The 27,547-nt window shown below is 41.0% G+C and overlaps 1 protein-coding gene and 1 pseudogene across 1 annotated transcript in view; one reads left to right on the top strand and one right to left on the bottom strand.

The window, feature by feature from the left end:
• The window catches only part of LOC120106162, a 28,629-nt gene extending 16,144 nt beyond the window's left edge, over positions 1-12,485 (bottom strand). The window contains exon 1 of the mRNA XM_039119060.1: positions 11,948-12,485. Within this exon, the coding sequence (XP_038974988.1) occupies positions 11,948-12,473 (526 nt within the window). The 5' untranslated portion in view covers positions 12,474-12,485. The remainder of the gene's footprint in view (positions 1-11,947) is intronic.
• Positions 12,486-13,121: 636 nt separating this feature from the next.
• The window catches only part of LOC120106161, a 46,481-nt pseudogene continuing 32,055 nt past the window's right edge, over positions 13,122-27,547 (top strand).

The raw sequence follows: 27,547 nt of genomic DNA, 5'->3' as shown, positions 1-27,547 counted from the left end.
AAGCTTCAACTTGAAGAGCTCCTTGGATCCCTGATGACGCATGAGCTTACCATGAAACAACACAACGAGGAAGAGTCCTCCCATAAGAAAAAGGTAATAGCTTTAAAATCTACTTCTTCTAACAAGGACCTGTCTTGCAGCAGCAGCAGTGAAGAGGAAGAAGATGAGGAAGATGGTGGTGAGGCACTTCTTGTGCGCAAGTTCAAGAAGTTTATCAATCACAAGAAGACGTATCATCAAAGGAGAGGTCCCTCAAATTCCTACCGCAGAGACAAAGGTAAGAAAAGGGAAAATGAGGGGATTGGGTGTTACGAGTGCAAGAAGCCGGGACACATAAGAGCAGAGTGCCCCTTACTGAAGAAGGGGAATAAGTACAAGAAGAAGAAGGCACTTGTCACTACCCTATCGGACTCCGACGCATCATCTTCATCATCGGATGAAGAACAAGAAGAGAAGGCCAATTTCTGTTTCATGGCCAACGAAAATGAGGTAATTTCCGATACGCATTTTGATTTTACATTTGATGAACTTTATGATGCGTTCAATGGATTAATGATTGAGTATAAGAATATAAATGTTAAAAACAGAGAACTAAAAGTAACTAACCAAAGTTATATTCATAAGCATGATTCATTAATTAAGGATAAAGATAATCTCACCAAAGAAAATCTAGAACTTAAGACAAGCAACCAACTCCTAATTAGGAAGACTAACACCTTAACGAAAGATATTGAGAAACTAACAAAGGAATTTTCAGATCTCAAAAACCATAAACAAGTCTTAAACAAGGATCTAACTAAAGAGCTAAATGATCTAAAAACCGAAAATCAGACATTAACTAAAGAACTAAACAAATACAAACCCTTAGTTGAAAAATTCACATATAGTTCTGAAAAGTTAAACATGATACTTAATAATCAACGAGCCGTATTTAATAAAGCGGGTTTAGGGTATAAACCAAGGAATAAGCAAAAACTTCTTAGTAACTTCTTTGTTAAAGCTGGGGAAACTAAAATTGAGAAAATAACTTGCTTTTGTTGTGGAATAGTAGGACATAAAGCAAATGCATGTAATTTTAGGAAAAGTAAAACTAAAAGAAAAAATAAAAGGGTATGGGTTCCAAAAGGAACCAACTTGACTAACCATGAAGGACCCAAGAAAACTTGGGTATCTAAGATGACATGATTTGCTTGTGTAGGAGTGTCTTGCAGCCAAGGTCAACAAAAACTGCTGGTATTTGGATAGTGGCTGTTCAAGGCACATGACGGGTGATAAAGATCAATTTTTCACCCTTGAAGCTAAGAAGGGAGGTGCTGTGACTTTTGGAGACAACAACCAAGGTCACATCATTGGTATTGGTAAAGTTCAAATCACCCCTTCTATCTTTATAGATAATGTTAGATATGTTGATGGTCTTAAGCATAACTTGTTAAGCATTAGTCAATTATGTGATAAAGGATATGATGTTATGTTTAAACCATCACTATGTATTATAACAAATCCTAATGATAATAGTTTAGTTTTTAAAGGGATGAGACGTGGAAATGTATATGTGGTAGATCTAGAAGACCTTACAAAACATAACCAATGTTTAGTTGTTAATGAAACTAAAGAAAATGATGCTAGTTGGTTATGGCACCGTAAGTTAGGTCATGCAAGCATGGACACAATAACTAAACTAGTTAAAAGAGACTCCGTGATAGGTTTGCCAAAATTAAAATTTGAAAAGAACAAAATATGTGAAGCATGTCAATTTGGCAAACAATCTAGAAACTCTTTTAAATCCATAAAATGTGTCTCTACTTCTAGGCCTCTAGAATTACTACACATGGACCTATTTGGTCCAACTAGAACAACAAGCCTAGGTGGAAATAAATATGGTCTAGTTATAGTAGATGATTACTCTAGGTACACATGGGTCATGTTTCTAGCGCATAAGGATCAAGCATTTTCTATGTTTAAGAAGTTCCATAAGGAAGTAACAAATGCTAGAGAGTCCTCAGTTATAGCTATTAGAAGTGACCATGGTACCGAATTCGAAAATCAATTATTTGATGAATTTTGTAGTAAAAAGGGGATAACCCATAATTTCTCAGCACCTAGGACACCACAACAAAATGGAGTTGTGGAAAGGAAAAATAGAACCCTAGAGGAAATGGCTAGAACGATGTTATGTGAAAGTAACCTCCCTAAGTACTTTTGGGGAGAAGCCATTAATACTTCTTGCCATGTATTAAATAGAGTTCTATTAAGACCCATCATAAAGAAAACACCATATGAACTGTGGAAAAACAGAAAACCAAAGGTTAACTATTTTCATGTTTTCGGATGTAGGTGTTTTGTACATAATAATGGGAAAGATAATCTAGGGAAATTTGATCCAAAATCTGATGAAGGAATATCCCTAGGTTATTCTACAACTAGTAAAGCCTATAGAATCTTTAATAAAAGAATCCTAGTTATAGAAGAATCTATACATGTTGTTTTTGATGACTCTAGTGACATCTCATCTAGTAAGAAGGTTAATTTTGATGATGATATTGAAATACTTGAAGAAAAGATAGATGAGATGGGATTACAAGATGATAATCAAAAGTTGATTGAAGGAGAATCATCAAACCAAGAGCCTATAGTGGATCATGGGCTAACTAAAGCTTGGAGGTATGCTCATGGGCATCCTAAGGAACTAATTCTAGATGATCCATCCCAACCCGTTAGGACTAGAGCATCCCTTAGAAATTTGAATAACCATCTAGCTTTTGTTTCACACTTTGAGCCCAAACATATAGAAGAAGCCGAAAATGATGTAAATTGGATAAATGCAATGCAAGAAGAACTAAACCAATTTACTAGAAACAAAGTGTGGGATCTAGTACAGAGACCTTCTGAATATCCAATTATAGGTACAAAATGGATATATAAAAATAAGCTAGATGAAAATGGAATTGTTATAAGGAATAAGGCTAGACTAGTAGCAAAGGGTTATAATCAAGAAGAAGGTGTAGACTTTGATGAAACCTTTGCTCCCGTAGCTAGACTTGAGGCTATTAGACTTATGCATGCTCTAAGGACTTCAAGCTATATCAAATGGATGTAAAAAGTGCTTTTCTAAATGGGTTTATTAATGAGGAGGTATATGTGGAACAACCTCCTGGTTTTGAAAATCATCAATACCCCAATCATGTGTATAAACTGAACAAAGCACTTTATGGACTAAAACAAGCACCTAGAGCATGGTATGAGAGACTTAGTAAATTTCTATTAGAACATGAATTCTCTAGGAGAAATGTAGATACAACATTATTTCTGAAAAAGAAAAATAAGGATATGTTATTAGTACAGATTTATGTTGATGATATCATTTTCGGTGCTACTAACAATCGCCTTTGCGAGGAATTTGCTGATTTGATGCAGAGTGAGTTTGAGATGAGCATGATGGGAGAGCTGAACTACTTCCTCGGGCTTCAAATCAAACAATCTGAAGGAGGCATCTTCATCAATCAAGCCAAATATATCAAGGAGATGCTCAAGAAGTTTGATATGGAGGGAAACAAGTCAATCAGCACCCCCATGAGCTCATCATGTAAGTTAGACCAAGATGAATCAGGTAAATCTGTAGATCAAAAACTTTATAGAGGTATGATAGGTTCTTTACTGTATCTTACTGCAAGTAGGCCTGATATTATGTTTAGTGTGTGCATGTGTGCTAGATATCAGGCTAATCCTAAAGAATCACACCTAGCTGCAGTTAAGAGAATCTTTAAATACTTAATAGGAACTAAGAACATAGGGCTGTGGTACTCTAAAGAATCTAGCCTAAACTTAATAGGGTACACAGATTCAGACTTCGCTGGATGTAAGCTTGATAGAAAAAGTACCAGCGGGTCTTGTCAATTTCTAGGAGAAAACCTAATCTCATGGTTTAGCAAGAAACAAAACTCGGTTGCATTATCCACTGCAGAAGCTGAATATGTTGCAGCCGGGAGTTGTTGTGCTGAAATCTTGTGGATTAAACAACAATTAGAAGATTATGGCATTAAACAAGATAAAATCCCCATTAATTGTGATAATACAAGTGCCATAAACCTAACTAAAAATCTAATTCAACACTCAAGAACTAAACACATTGAGATAAGACATCACTTCATAAGAGATCATGTATTGAATGGTGATGTGACTCTCCAATTTGTTTGTACTGATAATCAATTAGCAGATATTTTCACAAAACCCCTAAGTGAAGAGAGGTTCAGTGTACTTAGGAGGGGATTAGGAGTGATTGACCCATCCTAGTGGAAGTTTCCACTAGATTAATTGATTTTGATGGTTAAAATGAGGTTAAAATAGAGTTTCTATTCAATGATCATCAAATCAGATCCCAACTAGGTGATTTTCCCTCATTTGGCACGGTTATAGCATGATTTTTAAGTGCGTGCCAAGGTTAGAGACGACTCGAGTAAGTTTCAGAGCCGGCTCCTAAGGGGGAGTCGACTCGCGCATTTGGGGGAGTCGACTCGCAAAGTTGGCAGCTGAGGGGGAGTCGACTCGCACATTGTCGGGAGTCGACTCGAAGTCTACAGGCGCATAAGGAGAGTCGACTCGCGCATTTTCTGGAGTCGACTCGAGGTCGAGTCGACTCGCGATCCAGGGGAGTCGACACGCAGTCGGGATCCGACTTTTTAACCCTAGGTTTGTCGTTTCGCAAACACTTTTTCTCAAGCCGCCACTGTTCACAAAGCCCTAGAGCCGACTCCTAGGTCATCCTCGATCGTCTCCAAGCCCTTTTCCGTCGATTCTTCGCCGGACATTGAGTTTCCGTCCGTTCCTAGGTCTTTTCAGGTCAGTCCCGAGCTTCCTCTATCGATCCTTCTTCGTTCTCTAGGTTTTCATCTCGTTTAGGTCAAGATGCCTCGCAAGGGAGTTGTTAGAAAGAGGTCCCGTCCCGTGGCCGGTCCCGAGCGGCGCTCCAAGGCGCGGCACGATCCCGCAAGGCAACCTCCTCCGGATCGTTCCCCGCCTAGGGTGGTTCATGTTAGGCCGTTGGCTGGGAAGGCCGTCACCTCCGGGAGGTATGTCACTTTCGACTATCTCTCCCGGGAAGGATTCACCATAGGCGATAGGCTTAGAGCCCAGGGTCTAGAGTACTTCCTCACCTTGGACCTTCCCACCTATCCTGGCCTAGTTCAAGAGTTCTACAGTACCGTCCATCGGGGAGATGGAGGTATTGAGGGCACGGTATTAGGTGTCCCATTGCGTGTCACAGAGGACCTCATTGCCCATATCCTCCACCTTCCATTAGTAGGGGTGGCTCCTGCACATCCTGAGGATAGATTTGAGGCCCTTACGATCGTCTTAGGGCATCCACCTCAGTCTCCCCTAGATGAGGTATCTGCTAGCTCACTTCCTATTGAAGTGAGAATCCTTTTGAGCATTTTGTCCAGGTCCATCTTCCCTAAGACAGGGAGATTTGATTTTGTGAATGAGAGGGACCTAGCTATTATGTCTTACATTCTTCAGGACACCCCGGTCAACTTCCCCAAGCTCATTTATAGGTATATGTGTGAGCCCCTGGATAGACCTAGGCTCTCCCTCCCATGCGGAATGATATTCACTCTTCTCTTTAGGCAGTACGAAATTTCCATTCCTGAGAAGGAACCCTCTCGTGCCTTGCGATGGACTGATCGCTTGGGTACGGGGACCATGCACAGGATGGGATTTCGGAAGAGAGAAGGGATCTGGGTTAGGAAGTCCACTCTCACCGCTCAGACCACCAGACCATCACCCAGTCCTGAGCCAGATTCTGACTACCCAGAGTTCCCAGACTATCCAGACCTTCCATCCACTCCTCCTGCTCCTACCACCTCTGCCGGACCTTCCTCCTCAGCTCCACCATCTATGGAGGTCCGTATTGATCCAGAGCAGCTCCGGGAGCTGCGGCAGGAGATCGTCCGAGATTTGAGGGACGAGCTGCTCCGGGAGCTCCGAGGTTCCGTGCCAGCTCCCACTCCTGCACCCACTCCATCCTCAGCATTGGTCCCATCCTTGACAGCCGTGACAGACATGACGGCTGAGGTGCGGCAGGAGATCTACAACATTAGGACCCTGGTGCAGGCCCAGTTCCACAGCATGAGCGAGGTCACGAGCACCACGAGGAGGATGCGGGATGACATCCGCCGTGACATGCACACCACCACCGAGGGGGCCGAGCGCTTGTCGAATGTGCTCATCGACAAGCTGGACGCACTTCAGACCTCGGTGACTGGGCTTCAGACGTCGGTGACTGAGCTCTCCACTACACATAGCAGAGCCACCACGTCTATTATCACGCAGCTGGGCCATGTTACAGAGGCAGTCGCCCTCCTCATGGAGCAGAGCCGATTGAGAGGAGGAGTCACATCCTCGAGAGGAGGAGCTACATCCTCCAGAGGAGGAGATGTATCCTCGAGAGGGGGAGCTACATCCTCCAGAGGAGGAGATGTATCCTCGAGAGGGGGAGCCACATCCTCCAGAGGAGGAGATGTATCCTCGAGAGGGGGAGGCACATCCTCGAGGAGGTCATAGATGATTTTGAGTTGTGTTTTGTCTTCTTTTGTATTGTTCTTGCTTTACCTATTGTATGCTCAAATGTATTCACCTTCATATCAATACAATGAGTAGACATCTTATCTTCATTTCTGTGCCATTTGATGATTGACTGTGCCATTTGTGCCATTGATTGTGTGTGATTACCTCCTTTTTGGTATGATGACAAAAAGGGGGAGAAATGTGTAAGTATAAAATATGTAAAAGGGGAGAAATATTAAAAAATATGTAAAAGAAATCAATGGAAATAAATAAAACGATAAACTCTTAAAAACACACATAAATTTGTTCTAAGTGGATTCCGTACCTCGAGGCTCATTATCTCTCTTTTGGGGCTCCTAATGGAGTAATCTCCAGAATCTATTCAAGGGATATTCGGAGATTAGCTGAATCCTACTCAAGAACAAATTGACAGATTTTTCCTCTAAAAACAAAAATTTTAGTTCAAAAATTTCAAAGCATTAAAAGGAAATTCAGAAAATCAAAACATAGTTGAATGCATATGTTGAGGGGGAGAATCTGAATTTTAATCAAGCTAAATCATTAATGTCATATAAGCCAAACAATTGATTGCAGAATATGAAGGCTTATATAATTCCAAATGAAAGGGAGAACTTTAACTCCGAAATTTAATGTTTCACTCCTTTCAAACTTGGATAAATTAAATTATCAGACATTTGAATTCATTTATGGAGTTTATTTCATTATTTACTGAGCAACTCATTTTACATATACTCAAAGTTTTGTCATCATCAAAAAGGGGGAGATTGTGGAGTGATCGATTAAAACCCCGTTTGATTTTGATGAGCTCAAAGCATTTGAGTATATCTTGTGATTACTAATGAATTCAATTGAGTGTTTCAGTGAAAATCCTGTCCAAGTGTCTCTAGACTTGGTTCATAGCATTTTGGATAAGTTAAGAAGTCTGCATGAACCAATGTCTGAGATACGAGTCGACTCCCGAGTTTCACGAGTCGACTCCAAGCGTATCAAGGTCACTGGCACGAGCTCGAGTCGACTCCTGATCAGTACGAGTCGACTCCGACTGAAAACAGACAGAAGGACAGAAGAGCAGTTTTTCAGGTCTGAGATTCGAGTCGACTCCAGTGGAATGCGAGTCGACTCCCAGCGGTACACACAGAAAAAGTCAGAGAGCGTTTTATGGACTCTGAGATTCGAGTCGACTCCAGTGGAACGCGAGTCGACTCCCAGCGGTACATAAAGAAAAAGTCAGAGAGCGTTTTATGGACTCTGAGATTCGAGTCGACTCCCGCTGTACGCGAGTCGACTCCGAGACTGTGCGACCATCGACAGACAGAAGACCATGTTACTGCCTCTGAGATTCGAGTCGACTCCCAGACAGCTCGAGTCGACTCCAAGACAAGCTTCACGTCAAAAGGCAGAAGACCAACTTTCGGAAACTGAGAGCCGAGTCGACTCCAAGGAAGTTCGAGTCGACTCCAAGACTGGATGAGCCAAAAGACAGAGAATCGGGAGTTCGGGCTCTGAGATTCGAGTCGACTCCCAGGACAGTCGAGTCGACTCGAGTGGACAAAATTCAAATTTGGATCCACGGACTACAGAGAATGAGCCGACTCCAAAATTGCCAGGTCAGCGCCAGAAGTTGGCGAGTCGACTCCGGGTCAAGACGAGTCGACTCCCAGTCAAGACGGCAACTTTAATTCAAACTGGGAACAGTTGCCGAGTCGACTCCGGAAAAGCTCGAGTCGACTCCTGCTACAGCCGAGTCGACTCCTGATCGCGCGAGTCGACTCCAACCCACCAACGGTCACATTGTCAGGCTGCGCAGAGTGTGCAGAACGGCCAGAAAAAGCAGAGTAACGGCTAGTTTCCGTGGGGGTTGGCTTAAATAGCCACAGAAGACTGTAGCAAGGTAGAGAACACACATTCCACTCCTAGCATTCAAGTCTTCAAGCTCTCTAAGTGCTCTTCAACGAGAAAAAGGGAAGATCTGCATTTACTGCTCCACCAACATCTTCCCAGCATTCAAAGCTTCCTCCTCCTGCTTTCAAGTCGATCACTCTTTCAAGAGGAGACCGGAGTTCCAGAAGCCACACCTCTTCACCATCTTAAAAGCGTTTGAGGGCTTCTAACTCCTTTACGATTATATTGTTTTAAATCTGCTTTTTGAGAAGCTATTTTCTGTTTTCTTCTATCTCGTGTATTTACTTGATTCAATCGGGGGATTGAATCAAGGGGATTAAGGTTGGTTGGTGAGCCGGTTTAAAACCAACGAGTGTAAGGGTTTGATTGTGAGCCCGGGAAAACAATCGGGGTTGGTTCTAGTCGGTGAGCCTGGGAAAACCGACCGAGTTCGTTGTGAGCTCGTAAAACAACAAGTTCGGTTGTGAGCTTGCAAAACAACCGGCTGTAATCCAAGGGGGTTATAGTGAAATTTCCAAGTGAGACTTGGGGAGTGGACGTAGGAGCAAGGGTTAGCTCCGAACCACTATAAAACTTTGTGTTTGTAGTGCATTGTCTCTCATCTTCTTCCCCACACATTACTCACAGCACTTAGCCTTAATTAAATAACTGGCTATAGTATTTAGTTAATCATCCACAAAGTTTTAATTAGCTAAGTTAATTTAGAAACCCAATTCACCCCCCCCCCCTCTTGGGTTGTCTATCTGGGCAACAATGATCATCCCAACAACCTCCCAGATCAACAGTACTAGTCCGCAGCATATCCTCCAGGGTCTGGATCGTCCTCTCTGACTGACCATCAGTCTGAGGGTGATAAGCAGTGCTGAGTCTCAGATCAGTGCCCATAGCAGTCTGAAAGCTTCTCCAAAATCCAGATACAAAGCAGGGGTCCCGATCAGATGCAATGCTTACTGGTACCCCATGTAAGCGCACAATATCATCAATATACCTCCGAGCCAGCCTATCAAGTGAAGTGCCAACCCTAAAGGGTAAAAAGTGAGCTGACTTCGTGAGGCGATCAACAATTACCCATACTGCATCATTCCTCCTTACTGTCCTCGGAAGCCCAGTAACAAAATCCATAGTAATGTGCTCCCATTTCCACTCTGGAATCTCTAGTGGTTCTAGCAAACCAGCCGGCCTCTGATGCTCAGCTTTTACTTGCTGACATACCAAACACCGAGCTACAAATTCTGCTATCTCTCTCTTCATGCCGTTCCACCAGAAATGTTTCCGTAAATCTCTATACATTTTAGTGCTGCCGGGATGAATAGAGAAACGAGACTGATGAGCTTCCTCCAGAATCTCTCTTTTTAGATCAGCATCCCTGGGCACACATAATCTACTGCCAAAACGCAGAGTACCATCTGGGTGTATTCGGAGTTCGGGTCGTAACCCTCTCTCCACATCATTTCTAAGCTGACATAAACGTGCATCTGTCTGTTGAGCAGCTTTTATTCTTTCTATCAAGGTAGGTTGCACCAACAAACTAGCCAACATACTTCCAGCACCCTTGGTAATCACCTCAATCTGCATCATATCAAGATCTTTCAAAATCTGCTTCTGAGTGGTAAGCAAAGATATGGAGCCCACTGCTGACTTCCCACTAAGAGCATCTGCCACAACATTAGCCTTTCCCGGATGATATTTGATGCTTAGATCATAATCTTTTAGTAGCTCAAGCCATCTTCTTTGCCTCATGTTTAATTCCTTCTGAGTAAATATATACTTTAGGCTTTTGTGATCAGTAAAAACCTCACAAGGCTCACCATATAGATAATGTCGCCAAATCTTCAGAGCAAAAACCACTGCTGCCAACTCCAAATCATGTGTCAGATAGTTCTGCTCATATGGCTTCAGCTGTCTAGAGGCATAGGCTACTACTTTATCATTCTGCATTAGTACACAGCCTAATCCTTTCTTAGAGGCATCACTATAGATGATGAAACCTCCAGTACTGGTTGGCAAAGTAAGAATAGGAGCAGATACCAGCCTTTGCTTTAGCTCTTGAAAACTTTGCTCACAATCTTCACTCCATACAAACTTTGCTCGTTTCTGGGTCAAACGAGTCAAAGGAGTAGCGATCCGAGAGAATCCTTCCACAAATCTTCTATAATAACCAGCCAAACCCAAGAAGCTTCTGATTTCAGTGACATTAGTAGGACGAGGCCAATCCACCACTGCTTCTATTTTCTTTGGGTCTACTGATACCCCTTCTTTAGAGATTACATGACCAAGAAATGCAATACTATCCAGCCAGAAATCACATTTGCTCAGTTTGGCATATAATCTATTCTCCTGAAGAATCTGTAATACCACTCTCAAGTGATCTTCATGTTCTTCTTTGCTCTTAGAATAGATCAGTATATCATCAATGAAAACAATAACAAACTGATCCAAATACTGCTTAAAGATCCTGTTCATCAGATCCATAAAAGCAGCTGGCGCATTGGTTAGTCCAAATGGCATAACTAAAAATTCATAGTGCCCATACCTGGTTCGAAATGCAGTCTTCGGCACATCATCTGCTAGGATTTTCAATTGATGATACCCAGATCGCAGATCTATCTTGAGAAGACTTGGGCACCTTGTAGCTGATCAAATAAATCATCAATCCGGGGCAGAGGGTATTTGTTCTTCACTGTCACCTTGTTCAACTCCCGGTAATCAATACACAGCCGCATACTTCCATCCTTCTTCTTGACAAATAGTACAGGAGCTCCCCATGGTGAAACACTCGGGCGGATGAATTTCTTCTCTAGAAGTTCCTGTAGCTAAACCTTCAACTCTCTCAGCTCTGCCGGGGCCATCCGATAAGGAGCCTTCGAGATAGGCCCAACACCGGGTAAGAGATCGATCCGAAAATCAATCTCTCGATCAGGAGGTAATCCAGGTAGATCATCAGGGAATACTTCTGGATACTCTCTCACAACAGGGATATCCTCTAGCCTTGTTTCTTTTGTAGTGTCTACCACACAAGCTAGGTAGGCCTGACACCCCTTTCTGAGGGCCTTCCTTGCACTCATTGCAGAGATAATGTGCAAAGAGGGATTCTTAGTGGGTGCATCACCCTGATAGAAGATTTCCTGTTCACCAGATATCTGAAACACTACCCTCTTGCCAAAGCAATCAATGTGAGCATGATATTCAGACAACCAATTCATACCAAGGATGACATCAAAATCATACATGTCTAACAGTACTAAGTCAGCCAAAAATTTTCTGTCCTTTATCTGAATTATGCAGTTTTTATGAACAGAATCCACCACTACTGTCTTCTTGAGAGGGGTAGCAACAAGTAAAGGCTCATCTAACTTATCAGGCATAAGATGCAAGGATGTAGAGAACTTGGAGGATATAAAGGAATGTATAGCGCCAGAATCAAATAGTACTGAAGCATCAACAGAGTTGATGGGAATCATACCTGCCACAACTCTGTCACTGGCACTAGCATCCTGTTGTGTCAGTGCGTACACCCGTGCAGCTCCTCTCTGCATCTGATCAGTTGGTCTAGAAGGTCCAGATTCAACTTTCTTTTTGTTCGGGCAATCTCTGGCTATGTGTCCTGGCTGCCCACATATAAAACAGGCTCCCATCCTCTTCAAGCAAGGACCAGAATGCATTTTGTCACAGTAATAACAAGCCTTAAATTTCTTCTTCTTGTTAGGAGGGCCTTCAAAGTTTCTTGGTCGGTTCATTAGATTCCTTGATGTCTCGGCCCTTTTCTGCTCACCTCTTTCCTTCTCTGATTTCTTCTGATCTGCTTCTACCTTCAGTGCTCTCTCCAGGGCCTCTCCGTAGCTGGTAAAAATCAGAACTGACAACCGGGATCGAATTTCATCCCTCAAGCCTTGCTCAAATCTATTAGCCTTGCTTCTCTCAATCTCTATCATCTGAGGGCAGAACCGGCCCAGCTTAGTAAATTTGTTGGCATATTCTAGCACAGTCATATCATCTGTCTGCCTCAGAGATAAAAATTCATTTTTTTTAAATATTCTGACTGACTCAGGAAAATACTGGTCATAAAACATCTTCTTGAATTCCTCCCATGTCGGTAGCTCGTCCTCTAGTCCACATAAGTTCACATCGGAAAGACTCGTTCCAGAGCCTGGGCATATGAGGCGGGTGTCTCCTAATCCTGCAGACGCGTTTTGGGTGGAAAACAAAACCGGGGAGGGGTGAAGGACGCTTGCGTGAAGCTCCAGAACCGGACAATATCTGGCAGGGGAGCCCCGTGTTCCCTCCTCATGTGGCCCCCACGTGGGCACTGGGTGCCTCACGTGCCTCGCAGAGGCGGGGGCGTGACATTTGGTATCAGAGCCGAGGACGGCTCTTGTCCGATGGTGGAAAGGGTGTGAGGCCCAATAGTCCCACATCGGAAAGACTCGTTCCAGAGCCTGGGCATATGAGGCGGGTGTCTCCTAATCCTGCAGACGCGTTTTGGATGGAAAACAAAACCGGGGAGTGGTGAAGGACGCTTGCGTGAAGCTCCAGAACCGGACAATATCTGGCAGGGGAGCCCCGTGTTCCCTCCTCATGTGGCCCCCACGTGGGCACTGGGTGCCTCACGTGCCTCGCAGAGGCGGGGGCGTGACATTTACAACCCTGGTCCCATACACAAGCCACTTGCAGCATGGAACCCTTCAATATAATCAGCACTCCTGCTTGGGACCATGGATCTGAATGCACTTGATACAAACAAAACCGACCACTCTTCATCGGTGTGCTTAAAAAATATGGCTCCACTTGCATCTCCCAAACAAGTTGTAAATTAAGAGAGGTAGAACCTTTCCCCCACCTTCTTATAAGAAACAGGACATGATGCCAGCAAGAGCCTCTGCAGGGGTTAGGTTGAGTTTTCTCCATCAAAGGGAGGGAAGATGGTGGTGTCAAGATCTCCAACCAACACCCAGTCGCAAGCCTTTCGGTTGTTCTTCATCCTCTCTTTGTTGCTCTTTGCGGAGAGAGCCACAGCTCAAGCTAAGACAGATCCATCTGAAGGTATGTTTGCCTTCCAAGGAAACATTCTTCTTACAGAACTTTTCTTCATCTTGTAGATTCTCTGCCTTCTAATAAATTTAAACTTCTGAAGGGAAAAGATGATTATAGAGACACTCAAAAATAAAAACAGAATTTATTGATTGTTGAAGAAAGCAATTGATCGATATCAGATGATTTCATTAGATTTCTCTAAGAAACTATGATTAGACTAAAGCTCTCTCTCTCTCTCTCTCTCTCTCTCTCTCTCTCTCTCTCTCTGTATTTGTGTGTGTATGTTCTCACTCCTGTGTTAACCTTACAATATGCTATCTGATTTAAGGGAACAATTCTAACACCTTGAATAAAATTCCATTTTTTTGCCCTTCACTGGTGCCATCTATTCATAAAACCAAAAGGAGCAAGCCCATAAAAATGTATGTGGTAACTACTTTCTCTAGGCTGCATAAACATCCATTTTTTTATATAGTTTATATGTAATTATGACACCATCAACAACCTTTGAATTTTAGATATACCTACTGAGGCTAGAAAGGATTAGAAGGAACAAGCTTAAAGTGTGTGTGGGTGGGTAGTAATGAATGGGAGATCTATGGTGCTAACAATGCCACGAGGAAGATAACTTAAGAAAACAACAACTTACCTTTCTGAAAATAAAACTAAACGAAAACTAATTTTCCAACCTCCAATGAAAATTCTACCTACTGCTGCCCCTTCAATGCCTGATGTAATTTGACCATGACATTTGCCCATTTTCCTCCTCGAGAAGAGTGCCAAGTTTGTTGGCACAACAATATTCCCCTTATAAATTAATTATATATCATAGGGTGCATAACTAAAATATACACTTAATGGAGTAATTAGACTTTGAAAATTTCTTTCCACTCCCATCCATGTCAACATGAGCATTGCAACCCTAAGCAAGACTACTTAAATACTTGGTTCTAAAATATCAACATCCTTCCAAGCCATAGGTGGCCATTCCTGCACCTCTTTTTTATCTTTTCTTTTTTTTTTTGGTTCTGCTGGCTGCCCTCATATTAGAATGGTATGAGTAGCTGTCGTAAAATATATACATATATATATATACATATACATATATATATATACATATACATATATATATATATACATATACATATATATACACATATACATATATATATATATACACATATACATATACATATACATATATATACACATATACATATATATATATATACACATATACATATACATATACATATATATACATATACATATATATACATATATATATATATATACATATATATATATTTTATATATATATATATACATATATATATTTTATATATATATATATACATATATATATATATATATATATATATATATATATATATATATATATATATATATATCTCAACATCCTTAAAGTAATAAAATCTTAGTTGTCACTGTAGCTAGATGTGCCATGTCACCTATCAAGTGGATTCCTTCTTTGTTTTGCTAGGCGGCATTCAACTTGGAGGGCTTTGTTCTCTTGTGCGGATGGCATCAATAATTGTTCATACTTAAAAACCCAAAGTGGGTCCCAAAAGCACCAACTTCTAATCCTTGATATATTTTGGAAATTCAAATCATGTGATTTTGTGGTGCTGTCATGTTAAAAAAGTCTCCACAAACGACGGCGCACGTTAGGTTTGTCGTATGTTTTTTCGCTAATGTGAGCGAGGTGGATGCAGTGCGAGCGTTGAATGCGATTTTGGGGAGGTGGGGAAAGCCGGCGGCGGCGGCTTGGAACATCAGCGGCGAGCCGTGCAGTGGAGCCGCCATCGACTCCACCAACTTCGACAACAAGGATTTCAACCCTTTCATCAAATGTGACTGCAGCAACGATAGCAAGACCACATGCCACATCACCCAATTGTATGGCCCTCTTACTTAATTTTGAATATTTTAGAGGAATCAATAATATTTTTTTATCAATAAAGTTTTGAAAATAATTATAAAGTTAGGAAACTTAATTTTGTTATCAAAATGTTTGTTGCAAGCTAGCATGCGGATTGGTGTCATCAGGGCAATTGGCACTATAATAATGCTCTACTTTTTTTTGTTTTGTTTTTTGTTTTATTTTTTTGTCTATAAATCCATTTACCTTACGATCAAAGGAGGGTTTTGAATTGGTTTTGATGGCTGAAGGGGCTTACTAGTAATGTACCTTTTGCAAGAGTTCACCGTTGGATCGCCCACCCTAGAGATTTCAAAGCGCTTTAAACTTTATCGTCCATCCATCTTCACATATGTCAAAATAATGAGTGGATGATTCAACAGTGGATTCATACGAAAAAAAAAGGTTTTTTTTTTTTTTTTTTTTTGCAAAAGATGCAACTTATAGGTTAGAGAATATGGCACTATAGGACCGCCCTTGCTGTGTGTGTCATTTATCGTATTTGTGTGGGTAATGCAAATATAGCCTGCCATATCATCGATCGGGATCTCAAGGCTACATTTGGATGCCGAGTAGTTAACTAGGAGAATAATATATTAATTTGATTAATAACCATTTTCTCATCAAATAACAATGGATTAGAATTATTTATTTGATTGACATTCTAAGGTTAGTGAGATAAAATGTGAAAAAATGAAAAAGTAAAGAGAGAAAAGAAAGCTCAGGTGATTAAATTTATTTCACTCACATAAAAAAAGTAAATTGGATTAACTTTCTTGTGTATTGATTTGATTAAGTTTCACACGCTATTTGGGCTCTTGATTTGGCTGGTTAAACTTATATCTAGTAATCACCTGGACGAGACTGTAACAGATTCAGCACTAGTAGGTTTGATTGTGGTCTTCTCTTGGCTCGAGCAAGAGAAAAAAGCCATATGGATTCCTGTATGCTGCTCCTAAATGAGAGCCCCTGTTAACTATTTCTAGGGCACAGCAAGCATACCTAGGATGCTTGCCATCTTATTTGACAATTCATCACTTGCATCTTATTTCTTTTATACTGTCTCTCTATCCCACCGAATACCAGAGACCGTAAATCCAGATAACCTATATTTCTTTTATGATAATTTTTTAGGCTACTTAGTATCGGCATGTGATAATTGAGATCTACAAATGGTTGTGCCCTTTGATTCACATATGTATATGTTCAAGTACATGCATGCGCATATATATGCACACACACACTTACATGAGAAGGTACGAGCACATACGGATGCACATACATGCATGTGGATACATATGTACATGCACGCACAAAAAAAAAGTAAAAACAAAAATATGATATATAGCAGTATAGGGTACTGGTGAGAGGAGGCATGTATCAAGAAGTACAATATTAGATGGTCAATCGAGCAGTTATTTTGTAATTTCATACTGAAGCTTTTGGTTTCTTCAGGAAAGTATATGCTTTGGATGTGGTTGGTCCAATACCAGAGGAGCTTCAAAATCTCACATACCTTTGGAATCTGTAAGCTTGCTTGCTTACCCGCTCTCTTGCAAATTATATTCTTTTTGCTTAGATATAATTTAGATTTGTTGACACTTTGATGTTGAGCAATCTTGAAATTAATAATCAAGATACCATGGACTCGGAGGCAGGGGTACAATCAAGCCAAGTTTGATCGAGCTTGGCTCTAATCAAACTTGATTTGAAATTAATTTTGAGTTTGAATTTTGAGATCAAGTTTGATTTGTTTATCATTATTTCGATCTCAAATTGAACTTAACTTCAAACACTGAACATAAGCATAGTTGAGCAACTTGATAATCCTATTGAGCTGAAATCAATTCAAACTTGAATCTAGTTCTGTTCGAGCTTGATATGTAGTTGGACTCTAGTTTGATTTCAAGCCTATATAACATTTAGCTGACTCAAAAATAAATAAAATACATTAACTAAATCATGATCTAATAGTTCATTATCTATATAACACAAATATATTCTAGTCTTTGATTTGAAATTAAGTTCGAACCTGTTTTTTCTAGTTCAAGCTTTATTTATTTAGTTTTGGAGCTTGATTTGAGTTTTTCTCAAGTTGAGCTTTAGCAGAGCTTGAGCTACTTAGTTTGTTTGATAGCCTTAATTAATAATTAACATCACAATTTTATAACAAGATCATGGTCTCAATTTTGTTGTTGTTAAAAGAGTTTGGATGGACCATATTACCTAGCAAGCCAATGCCTTAACATCATTTAACACAATCAACAACCAACAAGTACTACACCTAATTACTTATCAAAAATTGATTGGTTATTAAATTTTAAATCTCTACATATCGGTTATGCATTAGTTAGTATTGACAGGCACAGATTTCAAATCTTAATACATCCATTATCTGAGTTAGTGGCCAAGACCTAAATGAACCGACTTCTTGATTTATCTCGATCCATATAAATCGTAGGGAAGTTTTGAGCAAAGCAAGAATTTTTAAGATCTCCATGATATTTTTGGACCAATATATTGAAATTTTGGTTGATTGGTAAATTCAAGATTAAAATTATATTTAAACATCAAAATTTAGATTTATTAGTTAAGAGAGTTTATTTAAGAAAGTAACAAAAAAATATCAGTTGTTGCCCAGATAGACAACCCAAGAGGGGGGGTGAATTGGGTTTTAAAATAATTTAGCTATTTAAAACGTTGTGAATGACTAATTAAAACTATTGCAAGTTGTTTAATTAATTGCTATGTGCTGTGAGTGATATGAGAGGAAGAAGAAGAGAGACAATCAATCACAAACACCAAGTTTTATAGTGGTTCGGAGCTAACCCTTGCTCCTACGTCCACTCCCCAAGTCTCACTTGGGAATTCACTATAACCCCCTTGGATTACAACCGGTTGTTTTCCAAGCTCACAACCAAACTTGTTGTTTTACGAGCTCACAACAAACTCGGTCGGTTTTTCCAGGCTCACCGACTAGAACCACCCCGATTGTTTTTCCGGGATCACAATCGAACCCTTACACACGTTGGTTTTACACTCGGCTCACCAACCAACCTCAATACCCTTGATTCAATCCCCCGATTGAACCAAGCAGATACAAGTTGTAAATAATATAGACAAACAGAAAACTAAGCTTCTCAAAAGCAGATGGAAAACAATATAATCTGAAAAGAGTTTAGAAGCCCTCAAACGCTTTTAAGTTGGAGAAGAGGAATGGCTTCTTAAACTTCGGGTCTCCTCTTGAATGTGTAGTCGACTTGAATGCAGGAGGAGGATTCTTTAATTGATGGGAAGATGTAGGTGGATGCAGTTAATGCAGCTCTTCCCTCTTTTTTCGTTGAAGAACAGGTTGCAGAGATTGAATGCTTGAATACTTGGAGTGGAATGGTTGTTCTCTACTTTGCTACAGTCTTCTGTGGCTATTTAAACCAACCCCCACGGAAACTAGCCGTTAGACACCTTTTTCTGCCCGTTCTGCACACTCTGCACAGCCTGACAATGTGTCCGTTGGTGGGTTGGAGTCGACTCGCGCGATCAGGAGTCGACTCGTCTGTAGCGGGAGTCGACTCATACTTTTTCGGAGTCGACTCGGCAACTGTTCCAGATTTGAATTAAAGTTGCCTTCGCGACTGGGAGTCGACTCGTCTTGACCCAGAGTCGTCTCGCCAACTTTTGGAGCTGACTTGGCTTTCTCGGAGTCGGCTCATCCCATGGAGTCCGTGGATTTATTTTTGAATTTGGTCCACTCGAGTCGACTCGTCAATCCTGGGAGTCGACTCGGCGCTCGGAGCCCGAACTCCCTATCTTCTGTCTTTTTGGCTCGTCCAGTCTTGGAGTCGACTCGAACTTCCTCGGAGTCGACTCGGCTCTCAGTTTCCGAAATTTGGTCTTCTGCCTTTTTGATGTGAAGCTGCCTTGGAGTCGACTCTAGCTGTCTGGGAGTCGACTCGAATCTCAGAGGCAGTAACTTGGTCTTCTGTCTTCTTTGTGGTCGCGGAGTCTCGGAGTCGACTCGCGTATTGCGGGAGTCGACTCGAATCTCAGAGTCCGAAAAATGCTTTCTGTCTTTTTTCTTGTGTTCCTCTGAGAGTCGACTCTCACTTTCTTTGGAGTCGACTTGCCAACCATCGGAGTCGACTCGCGTTCCACTGGAGTCGACTCGAATCTCAGACCCGAAAACTGCTCTCTGACTTTTCTGCCTGTGACTCCTTGGAGTCGACTCATACTTCTCCGGAGTCGACTCGGTAAACATTGGAGTCGACTCGTGCACTTCGGGAGTCGACTCGCTGACAGGTTTTGAATTGAAGCTTTCTGTTCGTCTGTCTGTTCTCAGTCGGAGTCGACTCGTACCGATCCGGAGTCGACTCGAGCCCGTGCCAGTGAACTTGATACGCTTGGAGTCGACTCGTGATACTCTGGAGTCGACTCGAGTCTCAGACTTTGGTTCAAGCTGACTTCTTAACTTATCCAAAATACTATGAACCAAGTCTAGAGACACTTAGAGAAGATTTTCACTGAAAATACTTAATTGAATTCATTAGTAAACAAGAAATATACTCAAATGCTTTGAGCTCATCAAAATCAAATAGGGTTTTAATCAATCACTCCACAATCTCTCTCTTTTTGATGATGACAAAACATTGAGTATATGTAAAGTGAATTGCACAATAAACAATGAAATAAAATCCATAAATGAATTCAAATGTCTGGTAATTCAATTTATCCAAGCTTGAAAGGAGTGAAACAGTAAATTTCCGAGTTAAAGCTCCTCCTTTCATTTGGAATTATATAAGCCTTCATATTATGCAATCAATTGTTTGGCTTATATATCTTTAATGATTTAGCTTTGTTAAAATTTCAGATTCTCCCCCTCAACATATGCATTCTACTTTGTTTTGATTCTTTGAATTTCCTTTTAATGCTTTGAAGTTTTTGAACTGAAATTTTGGTTTTTAGAGGAAAAATCTGTCAATTTGTTCTTGAGTAGGATTCAGCTAATCTCCGAATATCCCTTGAATAGATTCTGGAGATTACTCCATTAGGAGCCCCAAAAGAGAGATAATGAGCCTCGAGGTACCGAATCCACTTAGAACAAATTTGTGTGTTTTAAGAGTTTATCTTTTTATTGATTTCTATTGATTCCTTTTACATATTTTATGCATATTTCTCCCCCTTTTACATATTTTATACATATTTCTCCCCCTTTTTGTCATCATATCAAAAAGGAGGTAATCAGAACACACAATCAAACATAGATCAAAAGGCACAGTATTGAAGAAAAATGCAGCTACTCATTGTATTAATTTGTATGTAAGTACATTTCAGAATACAATAAGTAAAGCAAAACAATACATGTCAAAATAAAACACAAAAAGTAGCTATGGTCTCCTCGAGGATGTAGCTCCTCCTCTCGAGGATGTATCTCCTCCTCTCGAGGATGTGGCTCCTCCTCTCGAGGATGTGTCTCCTCGAGGCATGCGCTCCACGAGTGATTGGACCGCATTGGTGACGTTCTCGAGCTGGCGAATGATGGCCTGGATGGCCCTGCTCTGTGTCATATCCAGCTCGAGCACCGACTTCTGCAGTCCGTCCAGCTTGTCGATGAGCACATTCGACAAGCGCTCGGCCCCCGCGGTAGTGGTGGACATGTCACGGCCGATGTCATCCCGCATCTGTCGAGTGGTGCTCGTGACCTCACCCATGCTATGGAACTGGGCCTGCATCAAGGTCCTCATGTTGTATATCTCTTGCCGCACCTCAGCCGTCATGTCAGTCACGGCTGTCAGGGAAGGAACCAACGCGGAAGATGTGGGCACAGGAGAGGGAGTAGGCATCGAACCTCGGAGCTCCCGAAGCAACTCATCCCTCAGATCTCGGACTATCTCCTGCCGCAGCTCCCGGAGCTGCTCAGGATCAATGCGGACCTCCATGGGTGGTGGAGCCGAGGAGGAGGGTCCGGCGGAAGTGGTAGGAGCAGAAGTGGGTGGAAAGTCTGGTACGTCAGGAAAGTCAGAATCGGGCTCAGGACTGGGGGAAGGTCTGGTGGTCTGTGTGGTGATGGATGACTTCCTAACCCAAATCCCCTCTCTCTTCCGAAACCCCATCCTGTGTAGGGTCCCTGCACGCGTGCGATCAGTCCATCGCAATGCGCGAAAGGGTTCCCCCTCAGGGATAGGAATCTCGTACTCCCTAAATAATAATGTGAAGACCATGCCGTAGGGTAGGGTGAGCCTAGGTCTGTCTAGGGGCTCACACATGTATCGATATATGAGTTTGGGGAAGTTGATTGGGGTGTCATGAAGCATATAGAACATGAGAGCTAGGTCTCTCTCAGATACAAAGTCAAATCTCCCGGTCTTAGGGAAGATGGACCTAGACAATATACTCAAGAGGATCCGCATCTCAATTGGTAGTGAGCTAGCGGATACCTCGTCTATGGGTGACTGGGGTGGATGCCCTAGAACGGCCGTAAGGGCCTCAACCCTGTCCTCAGGGTGTGTGGGAGCCACCCCTACTAGTGGAAGGTGGAGGATGTGGGCAATAAGATCCTCCGTAACGAACAGAGGGACACCGGCTACTGTGCCCTCGATACCCCCATCTCCCCGATGGACGGTACCGTAGAACTCTCTAATGAGCCCTGGATATGTGGGGAGATCTAAGGTGAGGAAGTACTCTAAGCCCTGGGCCCTGAGTCTATCACCTATAGTGAACCCTTCCCGGGAGAGATAGTCGAAGTCGACATATCTCCCGGTGGTGACGGCCTTCCCGGCTAATGGCCTCGCGGGAACCGCCCTAGGCGGGGAACGAGCCGGAGGTTGTGGCCTCACGGGATCGTGCCGAGCCTTGGAGCGCCGCTCGGGACCGGCCTCGGGTCGGGACCTCTTCCGGACTACGGTCTTACGCGGCATAATGACCTAAAATGGGAGGAAAACCTAATGAACGGTGAAGAACCGACGGGAAAGTCTTGGGGACGACCGGGGATGACCTAGAAAGGGAGGAAAACCCTAGGGGACGGTGAAGGGTCGACGGAAAAAGCCTTGGGGACGACCTAGGAGTCGGCTCTAGGGCTTGTGAACAGTGGCAGCTTGAGAAAGAAGTGTTTTCGAAACGACAAAGTTAGGGTTAAAAAGTCGGATCCCGACTGCGAGTCGACTCCACTGAGTCGCGAGTCGACTCGACCTCGAGTCGACTCCAGAATATGCGCGAGTCAACTCTCCTTATGCGCCTGTAGACCTCGAGTCGACTCCCGACTATATGTGAGTCGACTCCCCCTCAGCTGCCATCTCTGCGAGTCGACTCCCGCAAATGCGCGAGTCGACTCTCCCTCAGGAGCCGACTCTGAAACTTACTCGAGTCGTCTCTAACTTTGGCACGCACCTAAAAATCATGCTACATTCGTGCCAAATGAGGGAAAAACACTAAAGTATGATCTGATTTGATGATCAGTGAAAAGAAACTCTATTTTAACCACAATCTAATCATTAAAATCAATGAATCTAGTGGAAACTACCACTAGGATGGATCAATCACTCCTAATCCCCTCCTAAGCACACTAAACCTCTCTTCACTTAGGGGTTTTGTAAAAATATCTGCTAATTGATCATCAGTACAAACAAATTGGAGTGTCACATCACCATTCAATACATGATCTCTTATGAAGTGATGTCTTATCTCAATGTGTTTAGTTCTTGAATGCTGAATTGGATTTTTAGTTAGATTAATGGCACTTGTATTATCACAATTAATGGAAATTTTATCTTGTTTAATGCCATAATCTTCTAGTTGTTGTTTAATCCACAAGATTTGAGCACAACAACTCCCGGCTGCAACATATTCAGCTTCAGCAGTAGACAATGCAACCGAGTTTTGTTTCTTGCTAAACCATGAGATAAGGTTTTCTCCTAGAAATTGACAAGACCCGCTGGTACTTTTTCTATCAAGCTTACATCCAGCGAAGTCTGAATCTGTGTATCCTATTAAGTTTAGGCTAGATTCTTTAGAGTACCATAATTCTATATTCTTAGTTCCTATTAAGTATTTAAAAATTCTCTTAACTGCAACTAGATGTGATTCTTTAGGATTAGCCTGATATCTAGCACACATGCAAACGCTAAACATAATATCAGGTCTACTTGCAGTAAGATACAATAAGGATCCTATCATACCTCTATACAGTTTCTGATCTACAGATTTACCTGATTCATCTTGGTCTAATTTGCATGATGAGCTCATGGGGGTGCTGATTGACTTGTTTCCCTCCATATCAAACTTCTTGAGCATCTCCTTGATATATTTGGCTTGATTGATGAAGATGCCTCCTTCAGACTGTTTGATTTGAAGCCCGAGGAAGTAGTTCAGCTCTCCCATCATGCTCATCTCAAATTCACTCTGCATTAAATCAGCAAATTCTTCGCAGAGGCGATTGTTAGTAGCACCGAAAATGATATCATCAACATAAATCTGTACTAATAACATATCTTTGTTTTGCTTTTTCAGAAACAGTGTTGTATCTACATTTCCCCTAGAGAATTTATGTTCTAATAGGAATTTGCTAAGCCTCTCATACCATGCTCTAGGTGCTTGTTTTAAACCATAAAGTGCTTTGTTCAGTTTATATACATGATTAGGGTATTGATGATTTTCAAAACCAGGAGGTTGTTCTACATATACCTCCTCATTAATATACCCATTTAAAAATGCACTTTTTACATCCATTTGAAATAGTTTGAAGTCCTTAGAGCATGCATACGCTAATAATAATCTAATGGCCTCAAGTCTAGCTACTGGAGCAAAGGTTTCATCAAAATCTATACCTTCTTCTTGATTATAACCCTTTGCTACTAGTCTAGCCTTATTCCTTATAACAATTCTATTTTCATCAAGTTTATTTTTATAAATCCATTTAGTACCTATAATTGGATATTCAGAAGGTCTCTCTACTAGATTCCATACCTTATTTCTAGTAAATTGGTTTAATTCTTCTTGCATTGCATTTATCCAATTTACATCATTTTCGGCTTCTTCTCTATGTTTGGGCTCAAAGTGTGAGACAAAAGCTAGATGGTTATTTAAATTTCTAAGGGATGCTCTAGTCCTAACCGGTTGAGATGGATCATCTAGAATTAGTTCCTTAGGATGCCCGTGAGCATACCTCCAAGCTTTAGTTAGCCCATGATCCACAATAGCCTCTTGGCTTGATGATGCTCCTTCACTCAACTTTTGATTATCATCTTGTAATGCCATTTCATCTATCTTTTCTTCAAGAATTTCAACATCATCATCAAAATTAACTTTCTTACTAGAGGAAAAATCACTAGAGTCATCAAATACAACATGTATAGATTCTTCTATAACTAACGTTCTTTTATTAAAGACTCTATAGGCTTTACTAGTTGTAGAGTAACCTAAGAATATTCCCTCATCAGATTTAGAGTCAAATTTACCTAGATTATCTTTCCCATTATTATGAACAAAACACCTACATCAGAAAACATGAAAGTAATTGACTTTTGGTTTTCTGTTTTTCCAAAGTTCATAAGGTGTTTTCTTTATGATGGGTCTCAATAGAACTCTATTTAATATATGACAAGAGGTATTAATGGCTTCTCCCCAAAAGTACTTAGGGAGGTTACTTTCACATAACATAGTTCTAGCCATTTCCTCTAGAGTTCTATTTTTCCTCTCCACAACTCCATTTTGTTGTGGTGTCCTAGGTGCAGAAAAATTATGGGTTATCCCCTTTTTACTACAAAACTCATCAAATGACAGATTTTCGAATTCGGTACCATGGTCACTTCTAATAGCTATTACAGAGGTATCTCTAGCATTGGTTACTTCTTTATGGAATTTCTTAAAAACAGAAAATGCTTGATCCTTATGTGCTAGGAACATGACCCATGTGTACCTAGAATAATCATCTACAATAACTAGACCATATTTATTTCCACCTAGGCTTGTTGTTCTAGTTGGTCCGAATAGGTCCATGTGTAATAATTCTAGAGGCCTAGAGGTAGAGACACATTTTATGGATTTAAATGAGTTCCTAGATTGTTTGCCAAATTGACATGCTTCACATATTTTGTTCTTTTCAAATTTTAATTTTGGCAAACCTATCACGGAATCTCTTTTAACTAGTTTAGTTATTGTGTCCATGCTTGCATGACCTAACTTGCGGTGCCATAACCAACTAGCATCATTATCTTTAGTTTCATTAACAACTAAACATTGGTTATGTTTTGCAAGATCTTCAAGGTCTACAACATATACATTTCCACGTCTAATTCCTTTAAAAACTAAACTATTGTCATTAGGGTTTGTTATAATGCATAGTGATGGTTTAAACATAACATCATACCCTTTATCACATAGTTGACTAATGCTTAATAAGTTATGCTTTAGACCATCAACATATCTAACATTATCAATAAAAGTAGAAGGGGTGATTTGAACTTTACCAATACCAATGATGTGACCTTGGTTGTTGTCTCCAAAAGTCACAGTACCTCCCTTCTTAGCTTCAAGGGTGAAAAAATTGATCCTTATCACCCGTCATGTGCCTTGAGCAGCCACTATCCAAATACCAGCAGTTTTTGTTGACCTTGGCTGCAAGACACTCCTACACAAGCAGATTATATAATTTTAGGTACCCAAGTTTTCTTGGGTCCTTCATGGTTAGTCATGTTGGTTCCTTTTGGAACCCATACCCTTTTAATTTTCCTTTTTGTTTTACCTTTCCTAAAATTACACACATTTGCTTTATGACCTATAGTTCCACAACAAAAGCAGGTTATTTTCTTAGTTTTACTTTTCCCAGCTTTAACAAAGAAGTTACTAAGAAGTTTTTGTTTATTTCTTAGTTTATACCCTAAACCCGCTTTATTAAATACTGCTCGTTGACTATTGAGTATCATATTTAACTTTTCAGAACTACATGTAAATTTTTCAACCAAAGGTTTGTATTTGTTAAGTTCTTTGGTTAGTGTTTGATTTTCTGCCTTTAGATCATTTAGTTCTTTTGTGATCCTTGTTTAAGATTTGTTTATGGTTTTTAAGTTCTGAAAGTTCCTTAGTTAGTTTTTCATTATCCTTAGTTAAGGTATTAGTCTTTTGAGTTAAAAGTTGGTTGCTTGTCTTAAGGTCTATATTTTCTTTGGTGATTAAATCCTTATCCTTAACTAATGAATCATACTTACGGATATAAGTTTGGTTAGTTACTTTTAATTCTCTGTTTTTAACATTTATAGCCTTATATTCAATCATTAGTTCATTAAAAGCATCATAAAGCTCATCAAAAGTAAAATCTAAAGGCGATTCGAGCGTTACCTCATTTCCATTGGCCATGAAGCAGAAATTGGCCTTTTCCTCTTGTTCCTCATCCGATGAAGAGGATGATGAGTCCGAGTCGGATAGTGTCGTGACAAGAGCCTTCTTCTTCTTGTACTTGCTCCTCTTCTTCAGTAAAGGGCACTCAGCTCTTATGTGACCCGACTTCTTGCATTCGTAACACCCAATCCCCTCATTTTTCCTTTCCTTACCTTTGTCCTTGCGGTAGGAATTTGAGGGGCCTCTCCTTTGATGATAGGACTTCTTGTGGTTGATGAATTTTCTGAATTTGCGCACAAGAAGTTCCTCACCATCATCTTCCTCATGTTCTTCTTCTTCACTGCTGCTACTGCAAGATAAGTCCTTGTTAGATGAAGTAGATTTTAGAGCTATTACCTTTTTCTTATGGGAGGACTCTTCCTCGTTGTGTTGTTTCATGGTTAGCTCGTGCGTCATTAGGGATCCAAGAAGCTCCTCAAGTGGTAACTTGTTCAAGTCCTTGGCTTCTTGGATTGCCGTCACTTTAGCTTCCCATGACCTTGGTAGACACCGAAGGATTTTCCTGACAAGCTCACTGTTAGTATAGTTCTTGCCAAGGCTTTTTAGGCCATTGACAATATCAGTAAACCTAGTAAACATGCATGTGATTGTTTCATTAGAATCCATTTTAAATAGTTCATATTTATGAACCAAAATATTTATTTTGGATTCTTTGACTTGATTCGTGCCCTCATGGGTCACTTCAAGTCTGTCCCAAATCTCTTT

Source organism: Phoenix dactylifera, unplaced genomic scaffold (assembly GCF_009389715.1).
Source record: "Phoenix dactylifera cultivar Barhee BC4 unplaced genomic scaffold, palm_55x_up_171113_PBpolish2nd_filt_p 000481F, whole genome shotgun sequence".
NCBI lineage: Eukaryota > Viridiplantae > Streptophyta > Magnoliopsida > Arecales > Arecaceae > Phoenix > Phoenix dactylifera.
This window is presented reverse-complemented; position numbering and strand designations above follow the sequence as displayed.